This window comes from Pelmatolapia mariae, linkage group LG23 (genome assembly GCF_036321145.2).
Source record: "Pelmatolapia mariae isolate MD_Pm_ZW linkage group LG23, Pm_UMD_F_2, whole genome shotgun sequence".
In the NCBI taxonomy this organism is placed as follows: Eukaryota; Metazoa; Chordata; class Actinopteri; order Cichliformes; family Cichlidae; genus Pelmatolapia; species Pelmatolapia mariae.
This window is the reverse complement of record NC_086246.1, coordinates 4,477,723-4,489,838: the sequence shown is the minus strand read 5'-3', so window position 1 is coordinate 4,489,838 and position 12,116 is coordinate 4,477,723. Positions and strand designations below refer to the sequence as shown.

Sequence of the window (12,116 nt, the reverse complement as noted above, 5' to 3'; positions counted from 1 at the left end):
GTGTGTGTGTGTGTGTGTGTGTGTGTGTGTTGATCAAGCCATGGCACTGTCATTAGCCTCAGGCTGGCCTCAATTCAGGCGACGACAGGGACTGACAGCCACTGGCATGGGTGGGGGCGGGGACCATGAGGTCATTTTATTTGAGTGCTATCTGATCATAGCACACACAACTTAGTTACATAAACTGCACACAATACTAAATAACATGTATTTATTATTACAAGCTATTGTAATTAAACACTTACAGTTCAAGTATCAATAAGTAATCAAACATTAGCTGACACAGAACTTTTGGTCATTTAAATGAAATCACAAAACAAATTATTCTATTTGGTTCCTCATTCAGCCAAAATGTTTTTGGTGAAAAACAACAGAAAAAGAAAGACAGTTTCTCAGCTTTGAACATGTTCTGCCTGTTAAATTGCTGAATTTAACATGTGGAGTATCACTGCAGTTCCCCTTGATGTTAATATCAAAACAAAATGAAGTTTAAGTACACTGTAAACCCAAACGCTCAAAATAAAAATGAATAAAGTCATGTCAGTTTTTTAAAAGCAGTCCTACAAACTCAAACATATTCAATAAATCCATCCAACATTTTCTTCAACTTATTATTTTTGATCAACTTCAGCTAGTTTGCATATTACGTTCCTGCTACTTAAAAATGTGATTATTTCTTTTAATAATGTAATTTTACTCATTAATTTCATCTACTTGGCGGTCATCTTTGGAAGGTTTTATTGCTTGGGTCGATTTGACCCCAAACATAAAGAAATCTTTTGTTTTAAGTCTTTTGTCAGCTGTTCACAGGTTCTTGCACTTCCATTATGTTTAAGTTTAATCATTTTTGGGTTGCTTTTATTTATTTATTGTAAACTGCAGGGGAAAAAATCAGTATGAACTGCACGTCTTAAAAAGAGTCAACTGACTTTTTAATTTAGGGTTTTAATTTTTTAAATGCATTTCTTTCTGAGGTCATTGAATAATGTGAGGTAATCTACTGTCCAACAGTGTCTTCAGTCTGTCTCCCAAGTCTGATGTAATTAACCAAAACTCAGTGACCCAAACCCTCCCAGCTGTTCCATCCTGTAAAAAAAGGATTTACAAAGTTTCATGGATTTGGAAGTTAGCAGTAGAGTTTTATACGTACCATGCTCTGACTGAGGGATTTCTGAAAAACTAAAAGATGGAGCTGTGCTATCACTGCAGGACATCTGGGAGCTGAGACAGACCTCTAAGTTTTTAAACTATAGACAATGTGCTATTCTTATTTGGTGCAGACGCACATTATAACAAAGTCTAACCTTTCAAAGTGAAAGGGAATCAGTGAATGAAGGAGAGCTGATGAAAAACATCTGCAGTTATTCCCAGGTAAAGAGAAGTGAATTTTATTTAGTGATATAATATGTATGTATGATATGTAAAGAAATGGCTGAACATTTTGGGTGGAATATGTTGCTGCACATCTGCTCAGTTAAAGCAATGCAGAAATCTACAGCCAGGATGACGACGGGTCAGAACATCCCTCGCACTTGTGTTTTGAAACAATTGCCACAGCAGTAGTCACGCTGCACCTTTGTTGTTTTTTCCGTGTAGGTTTACTCAGAGTTTCAACATATAAAGGAGGATTCAGAGGATGCACGACACTTTCTACACCAAACTTGCCAACCTGCCAACCAAAAAAGTCAAATCAGCAAAAGTTTTGGATGAAACATAAAAATTTCACAGTGCAAAGAGATCGTTTAATGTGAACCTCAAAATGTGATTTTTGACCAGTAGTTCACTTTGTTTTCCTCTTTCTCTTCTTCCTCTTTTCAGTGCTTTTGTAGATCCTTGCACACTGTATCCACTGTCCCTCCTCCTGCTGGTGTCTAAACCATCTCAGCCTTTCCTCTGTTTGTCATCTGGGTTTGGTGACCGTAGAAAGGATTACTATTTAGAATACAGACAATCTGTTTTGATCTCTCTGTTTGTTCTCAAAACAATTATAAAAATACAAAGTAACTAAAATAATATGTAGCTTTCAAGCATTAAATAATAAACTGGAGATTTGTAAAATCATCATCTGATGAGCCGAATCTGAGATGGTGCAGCAGCCTGTCGAGTCCCTCATCATTCAAAGTGACTGTGTGGACGTCTGAAACTGCAACCAACTGCTGAGGAATTTCTTAGCAATGTTTGGAGTGATGCATGCACCATACCTACAGTACAGCACTGCATTCATTCAGAGTACAGCTGGAGTCTGTTTCAGAGCACGCTATCTTGCTTTGTTTTTTCAATCTATTTGAGTTTTGTGTTACATGTTTTGGAGATTTCTGAATTTCAGATGACTGACTTCTGTTTAATTCAAAAGGATCACAGACATGAACCGTTTGCTAAACTCAAACATGTGACTCTGTTATGTCAACTTATTCCATGGGATATTGATTTAAAACATTTACTACATTTACTCAAACCATTATTTGGTCAGATAATATCTATGTGCCATTCTTCCTGTCAGTATTCATTATCCACTAAATACATCAATGCGATGATAAGCAGTGATGTATTTGCATCCAAGGAAAACCATCATAGGGATCAAGGTAACTGTCTGTGCTGGTTTTCACTTCTACATTATGTCGAAGCATCAAAGCAAACACACAGACAAAGCAGAGCTGAGGCAGGCCTCGACCACGACCACAGCGGCTCACCAAAACCCAGCAACACAAACTGTGTTACCGTTCAGAGTCACAGATACTTTTTGGTCCAGCAGTCACATACACGCTATAAGTTTGCCAGAGCCACTAAGGGGAGACAGATAGATGTCACCAGCTAATCCTCTGTGAGAGTCACTGTGGGAAGTGAAGTGAGCACCGATGTTGGTGTGAGGTCTGGTAGCATGCACCATCTCTGCCACGTATAATACTCTTTTACATCTATGTTGAAATGTAAATCTGCACATACCACGTAAGCATGTAGGTGGACTAGCATTTATATAGGAGTTTTCTAGTGTCACTGAACACACAGAGTACCAGCAACATTTACCTTTGGGCCATGTATAAAAATGTCCATTCTCCTAAATATTCATGTAATACTTTTGTTAATCCCCTTGAGGTACATTAAACTCACTTGCCCATTGGCCATTAAACTCAAACTCACATCAAGATTACATTTATGTGTCTATAACAACTGGGACATGTACCAGCATATCAGGGATGCCAAACCTGCCCAGGATGAGTTTGTTGGGTTTCAGGTTCCTGAGCTAACCTGTGCGCATCTTTTTAAACAACCCACAGAGCTGTCACTGGTCACTATGGTGACAGTGTCCAGCAGCAGCCTGTATCACTTTGAATATTTTTATGTCTTTTATTCAGTGTAAAATCTCACTTTTGGGTGACGGCACAAACACTAAGAAACGACTGAGAACATGTCATTTTTACAAAGCTGTAGCTTCGGTTTTGCCCACATTTATTGATGATGATTTCACATAACTAAGCAGTGTACTGTACTCTCATCAGTTATTTAGGCTCTTATAATAATTAAGAGAGAGTACAGAGAGGTGGCACAGGTACACAGTGAAGTTGGCTGAAAAACAAACATTATTGTTTATAAAGTAATTGTTCGTGTATTTCAAGGATCTGTGCTTTCTAGTAGCACACTTAAAAAATGCCAGTGCACATTCTTAACAGAAAATATTGATATGAATGGTAACATTTCACAGGATGGCTGCTACACTGATGTGACGGAATACAAGTCTACTCCCCACTCATGAAATTGGGGTACACGGTGCTCTGTGCTGAGTCTGCATAATAAAGGGAGGGTTGTACTTTATTACAAAACAGCTCTATTACCAATTTGCTTTGTGTACAGGTCTATGGAATGAATAGTGCTACTTTTGGTGGACTGGGATGGTCCTTGTGTCAAATATCAGTGATGTGATACTTAGTTAGCATGGTTTCAAATTGAACACAATAGCTATCTGCAAGTTCAACACCTAAATGAAGCTCATCATACTGATTGTTTGACCTCGATGTTCAAGCAGATCTTAGTAGAACCAAATAGAAATAAAGAGCAAAGAGCAGATCAAGAGCAGTTAAATAAAATTAGCAGCTTTAAAGAGCCTGAGGGCAAAATGGAGTTGTGTCCCTCGTGGCTACGCTTTGAAGAAGGGGAGAATGAATTAAGCTTGACTTGCTCCTCTCCCTCCTCCTCTTCTTTGCTCTCACTTTTAACTCCCTCACTTTTCTTCTGGTTTGCACTAATATGTAGGGTGACATGGAGGGAGAGGGAGGGGGTTGAGGAGATGAATGAGGGGTATAAAAGCAAATCATGAAGGTAAGGACAGGCTGGAGCACTTCATTGCTGAACAGCTTTTTGGATTCTCTTACACGTGTTGTTCTTAAGTTTCACAAATACTTGATTTGTTCCCTTTCTATATAAGTTCTCTTTTTCCTCCCTCTCATCCTTCTCTGTACAGTTTTTCCCTCATACGTTCTGAGTATCTGAAATTGGGCCCCAGCTGTTGGTGCTTCTACACACAGGACTGGAGCATGAACCCCGGGGCTTTCTCCAGCTCTGGGCCTCTGTCTTGGGCTATGTATCTGATGAGGAAAGGCCGGACAGGCAGCGGACTCTTTGGTAAAGCTGATTCTTCTTCATATTTGACGTCACCTTGATCACTATCATATCTGCTCTGTTGTTCTGTTGCTGCTCCTTATTGGGAGGTTTTGCATGACCTAAATCCTCACAGTACAAACAGTTAAACTGAACTGTGCTGCCTATCATCAGATGGCTCCTACCTGTTCCATTTTCTTGTCTAGTTCTGTTTCTTGGATTTCTACAAGCATTTGTAGATGGAGTTTCAGGGCTTTTTGAAATTCTGCTGGGTGCTTCAGGACTGCAAAAACTCAAAATCTTAGCAAGTATATTTGTCTTATTTCTAGTCAAAATAATCTCACCACACTTAAAACAGGACAAAATCAGCTAAAGAGTAACATCTCAGTAAGTTTTGTTTTGTTTTTAGACTGTGGATCTTGAAACTAGAAAATTTTCACTTGTTCCATTGGCAGATTTTTTTCCTCTTATTTCAAGCAAAAATATCTTGTATTAAGTGAAAAAATTGCCAATGGAACAGTGAAACTTTTCTAGTTTCAAGATCCACAGTCTAAAAACAAGTTAATATATCTTACTGAGATGTTACTCTTTAGCTGATTTTGTCCTATTTTAAGTGTGGTGAGATTATTTTGACTAGAAATAAGACAAATATACTTGCTAAGATTTTGAGTTTTTGCAGTGAGTTGGTTCTGGCTGAAGGCTACGAAAGTTTGCATTGTCTCAGATCTGCAATTCAGTCGTGCCTGTTTATTAATATAAATCATCTAACTTTAAAAGAGAAATAGACAAAAAAAACCCATCAAATGTGTGAAAAGCACAGCTGATTCTGACTGCAGATATCGATGTTATCAGTGTCAATCACTACCCTGGACAGGACAAATCTCTTTTGTAAACTTGTCCTTCTGCTACTTCAGAGAAGCAGTTTCTGGTTTTTACAATGAAATTTTTATGTCTAATAAATAATTAGAAAAGAAAAACAGTTACATGCACACGACTGATCCACACTGTATTTCTATGAAAGATATCAAGCAATGTTAGTATCAATAACGTTGATAGGACACTGTGGCTGAGTATTGATTATGGATCAGAGGGCAGTAAGCAGCTCACATTACAAGATAGTCGGCGGTAAATGCTGGCTGCGTGAAATCCAACTCCTCTGCCATTGTCATCACTCTTTCTTTCTTTCTTTCTTTATCTGTTGTTTTATTTGACTTCTCAGATGTCTACAGAGGACTTTCATTGAAATAATGTTTAGCAGGCTGCTCTTTGTTTTTTCTTTTATTGTGATGAGCACCAGAACTGTATTTCTTTCTACAGAGATATACTGTTTCAAACAATCCTTCAGTATTTGGAATATTTAGCAGTTTACTAATAAGAAAAGGAAATGTCACGTTTGAAAAAACTATATTTTAAAACAACTTTAACTTGTACTGGAAGGAAAATAATGGTAAAAAGCTGTGAAGTGAGGCTTTAATAGGTTTAACGTTTTGATTTCTGTTAACTTCTGATAACCTGCACAGTGTGGACAAACAGGCATGATGTGAAAAATGGATATTTCCAAGAGCAAAACACACCGTGTCCATCTGGGGCTGAGGCATTTACATTTTTTATCATCCCCCGTTGGCTACAAAGACAGACGGGTGTCTGCATGGACAGCATGTGTTTCTCAGTCAACACAAAGCTGTATTTAATATAGTTTTATAGTGAAAGGAATCGTAGCTACTGTGTGTACGGCATAGGTTTACTCCTGTTTCTGGAAAAACTCCAAGCTGCTGATTCCTGATTTTTGATTTCATTTTTTAGTTTCTATTTTCATTTGAAAATCAGTTTCCTCCAAATGAATATTAATGGAAGAGGAAAACAGATATTTGAATTTGGCTTCAAAGCAAACAACTGCAAACTGATTTCAGAGACATGTTCACTTATAAGTTGGTGTGCTGCGGTTTGACATACAGATATACACAGACACAGAGGAACATTAACGTCACGCACACATAAATGAGCTGAAGACGATGGCACATCTGAAAGCTGAATGAGTTGGATCATTTTCTCATTTTTGGATTAAAAAAGAAAGAAAAACATGATCTCATACACTAAAAAGCGTTTGCCGCTCATTTTAGTCTTTAAGATTATAACATAATGTAAAACTGAAACACGTGAACTCCAACGTGGTTACTGTGTGACTCTTTAAGTGCTGTTGGAGTTTCAACAGCAATTTAAACACAGTTTAGTTCTTCATCACTGAGACTTTTTTTTTTTAGTTGCGCAGATAAGTCATAGTTACTTTTTTCATCTGTCAGCTCTTTCCCTGCTGCTGCTTTCTTCCAGAAATGCTTAATAGCTCCATAATAATAATCTTCATGGTCATCTTCATTTATATAGACTTTACATACAGTACATGCAGAAGACAGAGTGCTGAAATGAACTCAGTATTTAAACCATTTTTTTGTGCATTAAAGTTTTTGCGTGTGCATGAAGACAATGTGCATGTGCAAATGTTGTTCAAATATGAAATTAATATAATAGCAATATAATAAAAATAGCTTTTCCTTCATTTAAAGTTATTTTTGGTGCTTAATTTGTTTCGTGAAATATTTTCCAGTAAAAACTTGAGCAGGATTCAAACTATCCCTGGTCACTATAGGCAGCAATAACATTGTGTTCACAGTTATGATGATAACATCTCCCTCTGAGCACCTGCAGATCTCAATAATGCAATTTTGTATAGTTAGAGGCTGAGTGTATTATTAAACGGTCAGGAATTCAGAGGTATCATTTATATCAAAGTACTAATACAGATGTTTGAATGTGTATTCGAGCTCTTACTATTAGAAACAGATGAAATCACATGAATGTGGAAGTCATCCATGTGAGTCCGGCTCGTTCGGCCTGTGCCGTCTTCATTTAGGATCAGTAACGTGCTTTAGATCACCTGCTGCCCTCTATCGTCTGTATGTGCTACTGACAGCTTGCATATATAAAGCGCACAGATTCTCACGCCTCGGTCTGCTGTGGTGAAAGGAATAAGAAAACAAAGATTTGGAGGCATGTGACTCTGACTTTGATCCGCAGTGAATGCATGCATCTGTCGTTAGTTTGTTATGTGTGGATAACGCACATAACCACACAGTGTCACGCAGGAAGAAGCAAAGCGCTGCCTCCTTGTTTCTCTGCCAAAGCCGCCTCCTTTCGGACGCACAGGATGCTGATTGGTCTTATGTTTTCGGCGACAGCCTCTAGAACGCGTCCTGATTGGCTGAGAGCAGGTCTTTGCACAGACGAGATGCAAATCCAGAGCGGTGCCGGTAAAAGGCTAACGCCAAGATCGGAGATGGCCATTCATCTGCAGCGGAAAGGACATAGAAGTAGTTATGATGAAAGCGCTTACTTACAGAAGCAAAATTTAAAATACAGTCAGATTCTCTCTTTTTTTCCCCTCCAACGTCTGCCCATTTCCTTCCACTTTCAGTATGAGCGGAAGTTTGTTCTGCTGAGCTTTACAGAACCCATCTCAAGTCTGCCTTTGACTTCTACTCTGTATGGAGAACGCATGAAACACACCTGAAAGCGTCGGAGACATGTTTGCACGGATTTAAATGTGTCGCGTTTGGTCGGGATAGTTTGACAGATAAGTATTGGACGACGCGCACTCAGGAATCCGCTTCTTGGCCGCAAACAGGAGGAAAGCAGGAGGCTTATAGTGAAAGTCAGCGAGAGGAAACTGTGGACGCACAGATGGTGTTTCCGTGGGACGCCAAATACGGTACGACGTATTATTCTGGTTATTGTTCACGATAAAGTATGACGACATGCGCAGAGAACATATTTGTTCTCGTCAGCTGTCACATTAGTTTGACTGACTGAGCTGTTGGAGAAATGGTCTCTGACGGTGCGGTGTTAGTCCGTGGTTTGTCGGTCCGTGTGTGTTTGTGTGTGAGCAGTGATGGTGATGTCCATATACTGGAATCTATGTCATTGTACAACAACGTGGTCATTTACAGGCCTGTAGAAAACATTTGTAGCTTTATACATAATATAGCATAATACAGCGTTCGTGTACCGGTTTACTCTGTGACATCCAAATCGGTTTGATTATTGGTTTGATCCAGTCCACGAGTCAAAGTTTCTTAGATTGAAATATACAACCCCACCTTTTCTCAGTGACTGCGTTTGTGAATGGAAACACAGAGTTATTGTGTGAACAGGTGAATATGATTTGTAGTGTTTGCAAAAGGGGAAAAAGTGGAGTCTGAGTTTTGCCCTGCTGCCAGAATTCTTCAGAGATTGATGCAAAATGTTAACCATGTGTTAAAGTGTTCATTCTGAACTAACAAATGTGTGTTATAATGAGTGTTACCTGAGCTCACTAGGATCCAAAGCTTTGGATTTGACTGAGCAGGTCATCAGGCTGGTGGTTCAATTCCCGGCTGCTCCAGTCTGCATGCTCTCTGATCGCAGTGTGAATGTTAGACCAAAAGTGCTTGTATGAAAGGACGTGAATGAGGCGTGTTGTATAAAATACTTTGAAGGCTCCAGATTAGAAATTTAAAAACAGATATAAGAATCAGTTCATTTAACATTTAGATACATGCTCTATAACACAAATGTAACTGTTAGCAAAATAAATGGTCACACCTGTTCAGCTGGTTACCTTCTCCTGTGGTTGCAGTGCCCAAACAAGCGTACGACGTAAACATCTCTCTCCCTCACTCTGTGTGTGTGTTTTATAGATCCCAGTTCACACACACCTGTACAGTGAAACAGGTGTGTGTGTGTGTGTGTGTGTCTTTAACCTGAATAAAAAGCAAGCGTAGTCATAATTTGTCAAACACTATCTATAGAAATCTTTCTAGTCATTACCTACTAATCTAATTACTGATTGCTCATAAGTTGTGACAGAATAGTGAAAAAGTCCTTATTAGTGCACACTGGGGGGAAAAGAAAATATCTGTGAGCAAACAAAATCGCTACATTTTCTTTTTCTGCTGAAATAATTTCTTAAACAATGACTGAAGCGTGAAAATATATTCTCATACTGTTCTGATGATTATGTGATTCAAAGACTATTTTTTCCTGGGTTCTGTCATAGACCCTGCCCCCGGTCGCCGCTATACTCCCCCCTCTACCACCCTCGCCTCGGGGGGGAAGATGGCCGAGGCCCTGCCTCTCGGAGCCCAGGAGGCCGGTGGTGGAGCTGCTCTGGTGGGAAAACTGCGAATTGCGGACCACGGGATGGTGGAGGTAGGGCAGCATGGGACTGGTTGCTTATTTCTGTCTTAGACTAAAATAACTGTGCTGCTGTTTTTTCAGGTGATGCCAGATCATCCAGGAGAGCTGGTGAAGACAGACAGTCCCAATTTTCTGTGCTCTGTGTTGCCTACTCACTGGAGGTGTAACAAGACTCTGCCCATCGCTTTTAAGGTGTGTATGTTGTCATTTCAGCACAGGCCGTGCTGTACATCGTAATGGACTGCGTGTACTTAGAGTTCACATACATACCAGGTTTTACTGTTACGTATACAGTTAGCTCCACCTCTAACCCAGTGATCACGAACCTTTCACCTACTGAAAGTTTCCTGATAATAACACGTAGCATTACCTTTATATGTTATTACATCATGATGAGTTCATCTCTCTGTTACTTTGATTACTTTTACTGTTCTTGTCCAGCGTGCTGTTCAGTATATTCACCGTCCACTGACAAACAGAGAGAAGCAGCAATTCTTTACATCTGGGAACAAATCTTTGACATTTTGTCTTTAAAAGTTAATTGATGTAAATGGTCTGGATGATTTACGACTTTAGTGTTTAATGTACAAAATCTAACATTTTGTACATTTTCCAGCATCACTCACCAAGGTCCATTTTTACAGACCTTTATACTGTCTTACCAGTGGGTCATATGATCCATCCACCCTCAGTGATTTAACACAAGTTTGTTTGTTTTTGCTGCATTTCCCTCATGTGGATGGTTTTCCTGCACTTTGAGACAAAATGCATTTGTGGAAAAGCAGCTTTTAGCTGCAGAAAACACAGTGGATTGATTTACTGAGTTTTATGCATTAGTGTTTGCGCATACATGTGTGTGTAAGAGAGAGTTTGGTGCATTATGCATCATTATGGAGTGTCATGAGCGGATGTCACTGCCTCTTACTGATAATGGATGACTGTTGAGATGAACACACACATTTTATGCACACAGTGAAAGACGCGCATCCATATTGTATGTAGCTGATAACACACACACACACTCTGCAGGTATTGTTCTGTATACATACACACACACACATATTTGCTGGGCTGCTTTTTTGCCCCGCTGCTGCTCCACAGTCTGCCCGACGGTGAGTTTAGTGTTTGTTCTTGAATTATTTCCAAACCCAGTGAAATGCTATTGCAGCCAGTGCGATTCCATAAACTCATCTCATTACTGTGACCGCCACTGTTACTCAGCCTCACACCACTTTAAGTGATGACCAATAGGTGGAAGGTATAATTGAGTACTTTTAATACCAGTGTGGCAGTGAGCGCTGGTTGGAGCGCTCTGGGTTACAGACAGAGATGCTCAATAGTACTATATCTGCCCTGCTTATTTGCACAATGATGCTTTGGTGTGATTAGCCATAATATGGAAATCAGCCTGTCTGGCTCTATATTTGTGTAGGTGTGGAAAAGGAGAGTGTGCTCTCTAGTGCGTTGAGCTCTCGTGGAGGGTAAAGCCTAACAGTACGCACAAAAGCTTTATTCAACAACTTTTAGTTAATCATTTGCATCTTTTACTGTCCATGAAGTTCAGTGTAAAACTGCCTCTTTGCCTCTCAGTCAAACCAAGCGTATGGTCAGTTAGAAATTGTGCTAGCCTCTCAGCAATTCAGTCTTTATATATGAACATTAGCTGCTCAGTTACTAATAGATGACTTTTTTGTTGTACTCTACTTTGGATCATCCCACAATCATCCCATCTGCATAATCAGGAGTTTTGCACTCCTGCTTTGAATGGACTGGCATTTGGTACAAAGTAGCATCAGGCGTGTAAAAACCTCTGTGGGACGTGTGCACTGAAAAATGGCACAGAACAGGTTGGATACAAAGATGTTCTGAAAACCTCAAACTTGGATTAAACCCTCACGCAGACACAGCGCACACTCATGCTTTCCTCCTGTTTGTGCCAACATGTCACTAGGTGGTTGCCCTGGGCGACATTCCAGATGGCACCTTGGTTACAATGATGGCAGGAAATGATGAGAATTACTCAGCAGAGCTTCGCAATGCGACAGCTGCAATCAAGAACCAAGTGGCCAGATTCAACGACCTCCGCTTTGTGGGCCGCAGCGGAAGAGGTACGCACAGACACGCAAATACATCTATGGAAATGTGAATGCAGATTTACTGTATAGTGTAAAAGTTGTACAGTGTGAAATTAGCAAGCACCAGTTTATTAGTATGAGTGACATTAGTCAGAAGAGTTTCACCTTTAAATCTTCCACAGGTTGAAAATTAATAGACATGTTTTGTACAAGCATACA

General features: G+C 39.6%; 1 protein-coding gene across 2 annotated transcripts in view; it reads left to right on the top strand.

Annotated features, from left to right (window-relative positions):
• The first annotated feature begins 4,415 nt into the window (after positions 1-4,415).
• The window catches only part of runx1 (RUNX family transcription factor 1), a 48,816-nt gene continuing 41,115 nt past the window's right edge, over positions 4,416-12,116 (top strand). The window contains exons 1-4 of one of the 2 annotated variants that reach the window (XM_063466092.1): positions 4,416-4,617; positions 9,683-9,834; positions 9,904-10,014; positions 11,774-11,930. In XM_063466092.1, coding sequence (XP_063322162.1) covers positions 4,530-4,617; positions 9,683-9,834; positions 9,904-10,014; positions 11,774-11,930 — 508 coding nt within the window. In that variant the 5' untranslated portion in view covers positions 4,416-4,529. Of the gene's footprint in view, positions 4,618-7,925; positions 8,357-9,682; positions 9,835-9,903; positions 10,015-11,773; positions 11,931-12,116 lie in introns of those variants that run through there. The other variant, XM_063466093.1, reaches the window with a different exon arrangement.